The 13939-nt window shown below is 38.8% G+C and overlaps 1 protein-coding gene across 3 annotated transcripts in view; it reads right to left on the reverse strand.

Annotated features, from left to right (window-relative positions):
- The window catches only part of spock1 (SPARC (osteonectin), cwcv and kazal like domains proteoglycan 1), a 104302-nt gene that overhangs the window by 23871 nt on the left and 66492 nt on the right, over positions 1–13939 (reverse strand). For all 3 annotated transcript variants that reach the window (XM_040016118.1, XM_040016116.1, XM_040016117.1), the window contains 2 exons: positions 7305–7419; positions 2620–2752 (listed from right to left, as the gene is read on the reverse strand). In XM_040016118.1, coding sequence (XP_039872052.1) covers positions 2620–2752; positions 7305–7419 — 248 coding nt within the window. The remainder of the gene's footprint in view (positions 1–2619; positions 2753–7304; positions 7420–13939) is intronic.

The following is a 13939-nucleotide window of genomic DNA, read 5'->3' on the forward strand; positions in this document are numbered from 1 at the left end:
CTTTCATTTCCCACGTTCTAATTCAAATCCATCATTTCCTCCCTGTCACCTCTTTGATAGCGCCGCTAATGTTGCTTAATGAAATCTGTTGACAAAGGAACAGTGCTCTGTCCTGTTTTCAACATATTGAATTAGCTGTCTGCGGATGGGAGAGGGAGAAAGAGAAAGAGAGAGAGACGGGTGGGGATAGAGGGTGGGGGAAATGGATGTCCTCCCGCAGTCACTGTCAGAGAGAGAGAGGCACCATGAATCTTTATGTTTGTCTCTCTCCTGGGGTTAATGTGGTTTTGATGAAACAGTATTTTAACACCTGACTTGGTCAAGTAAAAATAGAGGTGAGGTGAGGAGAGAAGCCGAGGGGAGAGGAGAGGAGAAAGGATGATTTAAGAGGAAGTAAGTAATGGATTTAACTTAGTGGGCCGAAGCCTCTCAGGAGATAAGAGCACTGTCCTCTTAATAGGATATTGAGTGTGTGTGAGAGTGTGTGTGAGAGTGTGTGTGTGGTTATGATGAGGGAGGCATGTAATGTAATAATAAAACATGAATAAGCTTGAGACCAGCAGCTCACTGGTGAGCAGAGTTTAAGTTGGGCCACAGGGACCCATCACTCCAGCAGCTAACTGAACCCCTCCAACTAATTTACCACAGAGAGCAGAGGGATTTCCTAGCCCTCCCCCGGCTTTTTGTTCTTCCTCTTGTTTCGCCTTTAACACGTCTCCTCCTCAGCTCAGTCCCAGCTCACAGGCAGTGTTGGTCATTAGCGAGGCCTACGTCCCGACTTCTGCGGGTCAGGGCACAGACCTTGATAATCGCAGTTTGTGTCATACTGATTGGTTGGAGGTGTAGTTGTGGATTTCGCTGGTGCAGTAAGGATGGAGGTCTGGGTAGGTGCATGGGTCAACAAAACATAAGGATGCGCATGAAAATGTTTATTAGCCAGTTAGCATTATCTATTTACTATTATTTTTGTACTCCACCTCCTACCCTATGACCCTAACCCCCAGCAGGTCGTGGCAGACCGCTGCCAGAGATTTCCTCCTCTTAAAAGTTTTTCCTTGCCAAGGTTGCCAAGTGCTTGCTCATAGGGGTCAAGTGGTTGTTGTGATTTTCTCTGTATTATTATAGGGTCTTTACCTTACAATATAAAGCACCTTGAGGTGACTGTTGTTGTGATTTTGTGCTATATAAATAAAATTGAGTTCATTTGAATTCTTCCCTCAGTCCTGAACTGGAACAGTGTGGTTAAGAAAATGTATAGATGGATGGATGTTCTCTAACTATAACATAAATGGAAGCTTATGGAGGCTATTTGAATCTACAGCACACTTCAACCACAGTGTCACCGTGCTATAAAGATCAATGTATGTGTGTATGTGTGTATGTACGCATGTATGTTCCCTTCTCCTTCTAGACGAGTGGACCAATCTTGAACAAACTTTGCATTGAAATTGCCTAGGGCACCGTGAGTGCCAACATCTATATAGCTTATACAAAAATTCTATCTAAATCTCACAATCATATATATTTGTACATTTGACAGTTCAATTGAGCAGCCAGTAGAATGTTATAGAATAGAACAAAATGTCAGATTAGGTGTTTTACACTACAATATATCACAAAATTATATAATGATCGTAGTATACATATGTTCCCAACAACCGTTTTTCAGAAGCGATATCAGAAAAACACTTCTGCCACTCCATTTTAGGAAGTATTCACAAACAAAATATTGTATTGGATTAGAGTATGTCTTGAAGTGAGTTATCTTCCAAAGGAGCTGAGGAGATTAACATGTTTAATGTTGGGATGTCCCCCCAAAAATTTCCAACACACAAAAACATATACTGCTCTACTTTTATTGATTGTGTCTCATCAGACAAAATTGCGCTGTTAAGGTAAGTTCCTGACTGAAATGTTGGAATACATTACAGCGAAAGTGACAAAAAGTCTTCAGTTCCCAGATTGCTGCATTTTGCCAATAACTGTCATTAAGACTTTGAATTAGCTGTGTAAGACACTAAAGTGCTGTCCATTATGTTTTACGGTTTCTGTGTATTGGACTGTGTTTCACTGCTGACAACCAAAGGGTTGAATACAAGGACAAGAAGTTAAGATGAACATGGACGTCAATAAGAATCTACAGTGTGTTATACCAAGGACGGAGCCTCACTTCTTTACGGCATTTTATGCCCCTGGATATCGATCTTCGCCTCCCCCAGCCCTAACTTCTTCTATTTACTTTCTTCTTGACTTATCACAAAGGTTAAACCGTGAAATGTCTTTTCTAATTACATGGTGAGTTTGTGTCTATGTGCGATTTTATGTAGCTCAGGAGGCGCTTACAGGTAGGAGTTAGTGGCTAGAAAGAATTGCAAGGGACAATGGGTGAACAGTTTTTCCAAAATGCCCAGTGACATCACAGGCAATGTGATGTTTTGAGAAATTTGCTCAGCAGACTATAGGGATCCTGCAGCTCAAAATAAATCAATGCAGTGGAGGCATCTGGGTAGGAAGAAAAGGTGACGACTGATGAATTTGAAGAAGAATGAGCACATTGAGTAAGAGCATCAAAACTATTGATGCTCATATTCCAATGATGCTAACAGAGTTATGTCTCACCTCGGAGGAGTAAGTGTGCCCATCAGAACCACAAACAGGAGTTGACTGGAGGGCTGAGCAGAGCTTGCATTTCCCATGAGCACCAGCTTCAAGCCTATGCTTGTGGCCTACACTGCCTTTCCTGGGTTTCACACTGGTGGAGAGAAAAAAACATTACAAACAATGTTTTAGACCAGCGGTCTGCAACCTTTTTTGAGCCACGGACCATTTTATGCCCGACAATATTTTCACGGACTGGCCTTTAAGGTGTCGCGGATAAATACAACAAAATAAAACTAGTACCGGTACTGAAAAAAAGAAGATTTATTCATAACACACGTGAAAAGACCCAGGAAAACCGAGTTAACGATCAAAACGTTAACAAAATAATGCTGAAAACCGATAAAAACCCTGAAAACCATACAATTCACACCTGAGCCTCTACTCTCGCGGCCCGGTACCAAACGACTCACGGACCGGTACCGGTCCGAGGCCCGGGGGTTGGGGACCGCTGTTTTAGACAGTTATATGTTTGACTTTTGACATACAAAGTAAAAGATTACACAGAGCCAGAAGCCAAACTTTTAGTAGTACATATAGTATAGGCATAATAACATTTGTGTGCAGAGGGAAATTGTTGTAATGATCATAATTCTTTTTTTTTTTGTCAGAGTCAAAAGAAGCAGATTTTCTGAGAAGTCCCTTTCAATAAGCAGTATAATTATGTTTGATCCAAATCTTGCAGCAATTTCTGTCTAAGTGCTCTCATTGAACACCCGGCTGCCTCCTGATCTATCAAGCAGATAATAAAGCTGAAGAGACTCTTGAAAATTCTGTAAATTTCTGTAATTTTTCTCAATTTGGAGAACACCTCTGACCAAGTGAATGTCTGACATGTATAAAATATTCAAGAACAAAAAATAGTAAAAAAAATCCATTCCAGAACACCCCCCCCTCCCAAACCAAACCAAACAAAAAAACCTTTCCCACTGGAATATTAACTTACAAACGTTTTCACAAATATTTTGTTCAACAGTTTCATGTACAGTTATGTCAACTGGTAAGTTTTACAGCATACACAGCAAATAAATCATTGTCGGCTAAATTATCCAGTCCTGAGACGCAAAGCATTACAAAAAAGATACTAAATATAAAAAAATGGTTGGCAAATATCCTTAAAATTGCAACTATTTATCCCATATTTTAAAATTTAAATAAACACAGCTCGCAGCTTTCAAATGAAGTGAATAATCCAAAGGTCAAAGGATTAAACATGGAAACCATTTATGAACCAAATAAAAGAATACATATAAAACAAAACAAAAAATGCAACAAATCACCAAATAAGATCAAGATAATAAAAGCACAGGATTAAGGTATTACAATCTTCAGTCACCCCACATTTATTAAAACATGTGCAAAACTACATGTAAATACAGTATATAAGACAAAAAACAGAGTTCGTACAATTCTAACAAGCCTGAAAATCAATATTTGTTATGACCAAATTTATTCTTGAACAAAGCCTGACCTCTCTGAGAGAAGCTTTTTTTCAAATTTCTGAGTTTTTTAAATAGTCTTCACCTCCACAGAGCCTCCATCGTGTTTCTCAGATGGCTGTAGACACTCACTGTGGTATCTCTCTCCTGACCTCCTCCGTACATACTGACAGGAATCTGAGCTAAAAATGTCACATTTGGATTCATCACCGTGTAAGACCTGTTACCACTGATTTTCAGTCCACTTCTTGTGTAATCTGGAATACCTCAGCCTAAACTCCCCATTTTCCTTCCTTAAGAATAGCTTCTTGACAGCTATCCTTCCACTGAGATCAGTTCTGATGAGGCTTCAGCGAACAGTAGATGAATCGACTGAAGGCCATATTTATCTCTCAGGTCCTGTGTCAGGTCTTTGCTGGATTTTTTACTGTTTCTTAACCTGTACTGTTCATCTTTTGTAGATAGTTTTTTTTTCAGGCTTGTAACTTCTTCTTTTGTTGTCTACACATCCAGTTTCCTAATCTAAAAAAAAGTACTATTTCATGCCTATCAAACTGCAGCATTTAAAACTGGTTCTCTGCTAAACTATCTGTGTGAACACAACACGGGTGCATTCTTGATGTTTGAATGATTCATAGGTCAGTGTTCAGGGGCTTAAAAAATCCTGAAAATCTTTAAAAAATTGTCAGGTAGAAGGACTGGATTGAAAATTAGTGAATAAGCAGCCCATGTCCAAAGAAAAACCTAGACAGACCTACAGAAAGCCTGAATAACTGAACTATTGCTCCTGATTACTTGAAAAAAAATCAGTCTGGCTCCTACAAAGCAAAATATATACAAAATGAGGGGTCGTTCAAGACTTTGTCCCAGTAATGTACATTTAAGTCTATTCCATTATAAAATCATGTTAAGAGCGCAACAAACTAACTAAACTAGTTAATGCTGCTAAAGCACAGCAGGCATGCACACATCACTGAAAAATAACCCATACAATCAGCTAAATGTAGACAAAAGTTCATCACAAAGGCCAATGCTTCCCCTCATCTATCTCCCAATCATTTTATTAGAAGACAAGACAGTAGCGATATTTCCATCTCAAACAGACAAAAGAAAGTGATCATTATCTCCCTCATCTAACAATATATTTCAGCTACCCGCTGAGAGTTTCCAAGATGCTGTAGTCTGTAAAGTTTCTGATTTGACATAAGTACAACCCCGTCACAGCGGGACAGAGGGGGCGAAAAATTATAAACGAGCCTCCATAATGGTTTTTGAATTACAGCTTGGTTGCTAATGTAGACGTTCAAGCCTGCAGCTAAATATTATCACCCCAATAAGAAAAGTCAGTTCTATACTCAAATCTTTCAGTTTGAAGAGGAAGACCAAAGAGTGCTTGGGATTTTTGTGTCGACAGCTGTTTAGAAAAGGAAACTAATTTGCATAAGGATTTTTGTTTGTGCTGTTTACAGGGAAGCAGTGAGTAAAATCTAGATAAATAGGACATACTTCATCACTGTGTAAATTATTACACAATATGTGTTTGCCAATGTCTGGAGAACAACAAAGTTTGGATTTGGCCTCTAGGAGGACACTGAATCGGTTTTATGCCAATTGGTGCAACTAGTTTATCTTAAATTAATTCAAAATAATATACATATCATTGTCAAAAGCTCGGGTGAATGATAATACTTGGAAATTTCACAGTTCAGGTGAATAATTTGTCACATTAGAGCGAAAATAGCACTTGTAATTAATTTAATACAAATGGAGGGAAAGAAAGGATTATAGTCAAGATTCTTAGGAGCTAATGACTTGAGGAAATCAATTAAACCCAAGACAGAGACAGAGAAATATTCTGATGTCTTCTTGAAGAAATGCTTCTTGAACTGAAAAATTGAAAACCCTTAAAATTGGCAATGGTTGAAAACACAAACAAATTGGGTGGTGACAGAGCAAACAGATAGTGTGATTAAAATTAATTGGTGTTGGGAATACGTAAGCCAATGTCTGTCATTGAAGCACGCTGAGTTATTACACAGTGCTAACACACAAAACACAAAACGATACTTGTTTGCTTTTGCTTGATGTAATTGGTTGAAACTGCCTTGCAGGTAGTTAGGATATTGAAGTTAAACTTGGCATAGCACTTTAAAAGATATAATAAGTTGTAGCTTTTCGAGCTCGCTTAATAGCACAAATTTGATTTAAAGAGTGAGAAAAAAAAACTCCCGCTGCTCTTCGGTATATGACAAAGATAATATGTGTTTCGAAACTGTTTCAAAACTGCTCAAAAACACAATTAACGTTGCATTATCATAATCACATTCACAAACCTGTTTCTGATGTGTTGTAAAGACTGCAACAGAGTATGTTGGAGATTCATATTATAATAGTGTGTCCCTTTCATCAAAAAGTACAAGCTCACTCCAGTATTTTTCTCGATCTTAAGATTTCTTTTAGCGTTACATTATTCTTAGGTGCAATTTAGATGCTGGCCATTGTTAAAGACAAACTTAAATTATAACAAATCTCTCATTTTTCATGCTTTGTTCCTCAGGAGCCAGACTTTCTTATCATTTTTAAAGTGGTCTTCACCTTTCTGAAGGTCTTTCAAAGCGTTTCTTAGACATTGGCTGCTTTTTCACTCATTTTCAGTCCAGTCCTTGTATCTGTTTCTGGGTTTGTTAAAACACTTAACAACAAAGTGTTCACACATTAAAAAGGCACCTAAGTCAAGGAACAAACCACTGTTGTGTCTATACATAACAGGCAACTTAGCAAAAAAAACAAAATTTTGATCCACCATGTAATACCATCTGGAAAAGTAATTGGGAACTGCATGATTTTTCTGCAGTGACCTGAAACACTCGTAATGTAGCAAAAAGCATACCTCATACTGTTCCACACAAAGTGGAATCATGGATTGGCCTCCCCAGAGCCAGTGTGGGATGTGGGATCATCTTGACAGACAACAGAACAGAAGGTGGACAATATCCAAAGAAGAGCTTTGAATGTCCTTCAAGAAGCCTGAAGAACTATTTCCAACAATTACTCAAAGTACAAGAAATCTTGCTCGAGAAAGTTCAGGCTGTGCTGAAGAATAAAGGTGGCTGTACCAAATACAACTTTCAAGTTATTTCCTTTGCAAAACATGAAGAAATGGGGGGTGGCTGAAGACTTTTGCAAAGCACTGTAACTGACTCTTACCTGTGGCCTGGCTGCTTGTGATTGGTGCAGATCGCCGTCTGGTAGTCATGACTGACACAGATCTTGTGAGGAGGACAGCGAACCTTCAGGCATGGATCCTTGGTGGCATCTGGTCCTAAAAATGAGAAAGCAGAAACAAACTTCATCTCTGAGCTGCAAAGAATAAGTTATCAGAAACACGTAGAACAGGAGGATCAGCACAATGAAGCGCTGGGGTTGAAAACTGATGCAGCAAAACATCCAGCTCCTCTTTTGGTTTTACAGTTGGCGGGCTCTTATGTTCTACTAACTGAAGCAGGCAGAAAAATAATGAGTTGGAGAAAACGACAGAGGAGAAGAATGGTAAAAGGTATGAAGTAAACGTTGAGTTTTCCGCGTTGTGAGCTGCTTAATGAGTACTATTCTCTCCGAGCGTCAACCCCATCTTCCTCCAAATCAATCTCCAGAGTGACATTATTGCCGTGGCAGCCAGGCACAGCTGGCTGGTGTCCAAGATGACAAAAGATCAAAGCAGCTCATTGACTCTGAGCATTGTGTCATTTCACACTAGGCTAACAGCACAAACCCGCTTTCATTTGACAGACTGAGGAAAAGGGAAAAAAACAAAAAACCCCATAGGAGGCGTGTGAGGTGAAAGCGACAGTGGGAGTAAAAGAAAAAGACAAGAGCTTTTAGCACAAATGGAGTGAGAGAGGCCAGCCAACACCAGCCAGTGCACTCTGGACTAGTGGTCATAGTAATTCTGTCAATTACACAGTCTGTACCAGATATGTATAAAAGAAAGATGAAAGCCCTTAAAATGGACAAACCCGAGTGACAAGACAAAGCTAATAAAATGAGATCAAAGACGGAGCGGGTTTTTAAACCACATACGGAGACTGCATGCTGTCCCCGCAGTGAGTGGACAAAAAATGATTTCAAATCCTAAGTTAATTAAGAGTGAGTACAAAGTGTATAGATCAAAGCCCAGCATTATGTACAAGTCATTACCATGAGGCTGCTAACATCATAAAACAAGAGCGGCCTTGTCTCCATTAGGAAACTAATGGGTTGTGTTTGAGCCACAGCTGGTGTCTGATGCCAACATCAAGTAGTTTCTGACCTGATCACACACCGCGCTACGGTTTGCATTATACTTTATCATCATTAAATTGTCCAGAAGTCCGAACATGGTGCTGCAATCTCAACAATCTTTGGGGAAAATATATAAAACAGCTATGTATATAAATTGTAAACATGTGCTACTGTGAATATCTGGAGCTGTCAGATATTATGGAAGAGCTTTCTTTATCTCTGAGGAAAATGTACAAACCAAACACTAAAGATGGTGAAGCTTAGATAGTCTCAAGGAAAGAGATTCATAGTCCCCTGTAGACATCTGTCATAAATGAGCAGCACACTTTTTTTCCTCCTTACAATGCGTGAAACGCATGCACAGATGCAAAAATACATTTATAAGCCTGCATGGCCTCTTGTAATCTCCAGAATGCAGAGAGAGATGGAAGGTCAACCTCCCTCCTGATAGCTGTCTGTTGTGCAATGTGCTTCTTTTGCCTGCTGATTTGGGGGCCTGTCCTCACCTCCATCTATCAGCACTGGAAGAAACCCATCTTATTTCACTTAGCTGAAAGATGGCATTACCACTGCAAGGAAATGAGAGATGAAGGAAACGAGGAGAAAGTGACAGAGGAAGGATGGAGGAAAGAGGGGGTGGATAGGTACCTGGTTAACAGAGGATTGGAGGACAATTTGGGATCATTGGGCGACCTCCACTCTTAGATAAATTGGAAAACACACACACACACACATACAAATAAGGGAGGGAGGGAGAGAGTTTATTCACCTAAATACTCCCAATCACAGAGGATCCTATCATATGTAAGTTTTATGTAGTAAACAGTAAGAAGTCACTTTATAGAGACAATGATAGTCCAAATGAAATATTGTGTTCAGCTGGTGTTGAGAGTATTTTGGATAGGTGAAGAATTACAGTAGATAAAAATTAAGTGAAAGCAGGACAAGAAAAAACAAGGGAAGAGAGAAAAAGGGTGAATAAAGCAGGAGAAGGTGGAAGAAAGAGGAGCCAAGATAAGGATGAAAGTTTAAGGAAAGGAAAGAAAAAAGATATCGAAAAGAGAAGAGAAGATGACAGGATAAAGAGGATGGAGAGAAGGCAGAGAAGAGAAGAAGCGACTAAAAGAGTGCTGGGTGACAGAGAGTTTTATCCATCTATTTAAAGCTTGAGTGAGCAGCACTGGTGGTTAAACCGGCCAATCAATTGTAATGCAGGAGCACTGCAGCACATTTGCCACCTCTCTTTCAGTCTCTCCTCTGCTTTTCTCAAGTATTTCTCAAGTATAAGTCGAAATGCACAAGTAACAATCATATTGCACTTAGTAAAAGTGATTTTACTTTAAAGTTTTCAATTTTTACCACATTTCTATAAATAAACCCACTCTCTGCTGCGGATATGATTTTTTCCATAAAGAAACAGAAAGTGCAAAAAATCTGGTCCTCGTCTGTGAGCATGAAGTAAATATGATTCATTGTATGACACGCGCAGTGGATAAACCATGCTTTGCTTTACAACTGAGAACTCATAAAGGAGAAAAATATGGAGCAAATCATGTGTGTGTTCTTTGTGTGACGCTAACCATTTCTGCAGAAGAGCAACAGTCTTACTCACAGACACCACTACTAATTTGTTTAGCCATTGTCCTTGGCCATATGTAGGGATGACTGATTACCCTCGGGTGAAGGGTTACCAGTCTGTTGGGATAAGACAGATGGAAGAGCTGGCAGAGCTGTAGCTGAGGGTGAAGAACGCACAAGATGCCTGCAGAGCATTAACAAATGCCCTCCGTTTGAATTCAAGATTGGCATATTTATTTTTTTCCTGTCATTAACAAACATTGTTTGTATATAAACACTAGTTTGTGGGGCTTGTGGCATGGAATTCAGCATTTTAAAGTGTACAATAATGGCAAAGTTGAGCTTCCTCAATGGACAAACTCTACGACTTTTAAGAATCTGCCTTTGAGAATCTCTTGGCCTACACATACATAAACAATGCATGGCTGTTGTAGTGCTTTGAACACTGCAAACCCAACATGAGCCCCACTCCCATCTGGTCAGATCTGCTTTTATATAGTGTAGTGAGGATCAATATACTCCCTGGTTGGTAGCTCACGCTCAGAGAGCACAGCAAACACATAAAAGAGAACACATTCCCTGCAGAAATCAAATGTTGTGCTGCATCTTAGTAGGAAAGATAAGCTCAACTGAGTGAACATTAGGATCAAAGTCACCCTCTTTAAGATCATGTATAAATAATATCCATATATGTCTGTCTATCTGTGAGAGATTAATGAGCTCTCAGCATACACATAAATCATTGTGTTAATGTTTTGTCTAAGCGGCACGTCTTTTATGCACTCTAGTTTTAATAAATGCCTCACGCATTAATTTTCAGAAGCCATAATAATAAAACCCAATACTTCCATCACTCTGTTCACTATGTTACATATTGTTACAGTATATCTCAAATACCATCTTTCAGCTCTCATATAACTGACAAAAGAATTGAATTATGACTGTAGTGATTCACTTTGTGCTTATATGGCAAGCGTTTAAAGATGCAGTATATATATATTTTTTTCATACATGCGTGTGTTCTATGTATATCCAAATCCTTAGGGACTAATAAAGTATGCTGATTCTGATTCTGATAACAGTGGGTCTCATACTCATCTGTCATATTTTAGTAAGTTCTAGTGCTATAAGATTATTATTATATGATTATTATTTCAAATAACTATAGATTAGATGCATAATGATTTATTTGCTTATAAAAACAGGCGATAATCAACTTTTCCTGATGTCTCAAGAAAGGTGTCCAATTATAACAAAACGTCTCAGTTTTTCCACAGTCATTCAGTCCACTGTGATACTACTGCTGATGTAACTCAAAGAAATGCTTGGAATTGTTTCTTGGCTCAACCACATTATTTCGGTGTTGTATGGCAAGCCATGGGTGATGTCTCTTTTGGTAAGAAGATTGTAATACTACCTGCATGCTGCTAATAATTCAGACCTCTCTGTCTCAGATGCAATAGTTTGGAAAACCAAACTCATGACTTTATGCATTTTTAAAACACAGGGAAAAGTACAAAAAAAAAAAAAAAAAAAAGGTAAACAGACTGCTTTTTTAGAGTTCTCTTTTACTTTTATCCACAAAACAGTTATTACTATGCATACAGTGCTTTTCTCAGCACAAACCCTTTTGATGAACATACTTTTAGGAACCTGTACCTTTCCCAAAGACACTTTGACCAATCCTCTGATTAGTGGACAACCTGCTCTACCTTTTGAGCCATAATTGCTCTAAATTATTCCCTCGTTTTCTGCAATTTTCACACTTTGCAAAGCGTTCTTGTGGTCCACAGATCAAAAGTTTGAAATCCCTGGTTTAGAGGAATATGCTCAGGGGGATACAGGAAGAGGATTACAGTGATTTTAAACTCCCTGCTTTTTTTCATGAGATAAAAACTGGCAACTGTAGTAAAGCGATGACATTGTTGTAGTCATTATTTAAAAATGAAACTTGCAGATATGGAGGTTAGATGTCGTCACTCTCCTCATTTTCCAGGAGATTCAATCCCATACATAAATTGTAGCTATTTAATTGCTGCAACCCTTCCTGGCAGAAAAGCACATTGTACTTGTGGCTGTAAAATGTTATCACAATTAGAGCTGACAGTAAATGACCCTACTTGCTTACGTTTTTGTCTTCGCAAGACTTTTTGTCCCCCTTTTTAAAACTTTAATGTTCCTTAAGAGGCAGGTAAAACTTCCTAGAAAAGAAGCGGTGGAAGATAAAACACTCCTCTTGTGTCCTCTAATACTGGATGAATGCCAGGGTGAAGGGCAGTGATTGGGTAATAAAGATAGAGTCCAATAGTAGAGGCCACAATCCCAGCAAGCCCTGCCAGAGAACAGACCGTGACCTCAATTTAATTGCTGTTGAGCTTTACATTGGTCAGCCAGATATTTTTAGTAACCTTTGTGTATGGATGTGTATATTCCTTTATTCATTCTGTTCTCAATTGCTCGCCATTGTTTGTGCTCCTTAGATAAACAGCTACTTTCGGCTGCTCCCTTATTCACTAGAGGTCACAGCAGGTAGCTCTGCATATTTGACATGGCAGATATTTACATGAGATGTATCCTCACGCAACCCCCGAGTGATGTGTTTCCATCTGGGGTTGAACCAGGGATCTTTGACTTGTTAGGTAAACGTGTTAACCACTTTTTTTTTCTAATAACACATAAGCTTGAAATTAAATAAACAAGAGCTCCAAAAAACATTCCCAAAGGACAAATTCACAACTCTTATTAGAAATATGAGCACCACTTTTAGGCTTTGATACACTAATTAAAAAGGTGTTTCTTCTCTTTTACCTTAAAGGGTTATAAATAAAAACAAGACGGGGAAAAAGAGAGGGAGATAGACAAACATATCAATAGGAGATTAAAATCTTCCCTCTATGCTTTGTGAACATTCCTCGGGATCTTACTATTTGGCCTCAAAGAGGTTCTAGAGCAAGAGATGTCAGAGAGGAGTGATAGAGGGATGAAAGCAAGCACAGAGAGCCTTGGGGACAGCACAGGGAAAGAGCAGAATCACCATCCAGAAAATTAATTATTGAAAACATGGGCAAATCATATTATTGTGGATGTAACTGAGGAATGGAGAAGATAAACAGGCTGTTACAGTTTGAATGTCAGAGAGCACATTGGCTTACGGAAGAAAAATATCTAGAGAGAGAGGCTATTGACTATCACTTACAAGCTGAATATTCATCACTGCCAAACAACCATTATATGCACACACACATATACACACTTTATTGTGAAAATCCGTAAAAGAGGACGCTTTGTGAAGCTGTGGCTGGCAGCAAAACAATTCTAAAAGGACACTATGAAAGAAAATAATCAAAAAGTCTTTGAAGACAGCTTCAAAGAAAAGGCACAAAGATGCTTTTAAGGACAACATGCCTACTAGAGGACATTAATTTCTGGTGGAAGTTGTTAATAGTCACGGATGAAACAAAGTTAATGCCAAAGCTACCTATCCTGTCTTGCTTGAAGCATGTTTATAGTTTTTACTGTTGGTGTGAAGAACAGAGCAAAAATAACATAGAATATGCATGAAATTGTCTAGTTTGGAACGGAGACACACTTTTAAAGTGTTCAAACAATGCTAGATGTAGAAGCTGGGGGGTCATGTTGCATCCTCGCTGAGAAAATAAAAACAGGACGTCAGCTGAAGCAAGCTGCTGATAACAGCTGTTAAACCAAGTTATTAGGCAACATAGCTATGCAGTGATAACTTCAGCAGTTCAGGACTGTAATATCTAGGTACAGCAGGCTATTGTACAGCTTATCAAGTATTTAAAAAAAAACCCAATGTAACACACAGAGTAGAATTTTGACAGGTTGGTGGATTATAATTTATAGTTTAATATAATCTGAGGGACCTGTGAATTGCAAATTATGTCCATTGACTCCAAAGATAAGTCATTTCCCTCAAAATCACAAATGTGAACCTCAAGGAAGTACAAACTTCTCCGGCA

Source organism: Simochromis diagramma, unplaced genomic scaffold, assembly GCF_900408965.1.
Source record: "Simochromis diagramma unplaced genomic scaffold, fSimDia1.1 OVJJ01000685.1, whole genome shotgun sequence".
NCBI lineage: Eukaryota > Metazoa > Chordata > Actinopteri > Cichliformes > Cichlidae > Simochromis > Simochromis diagramma.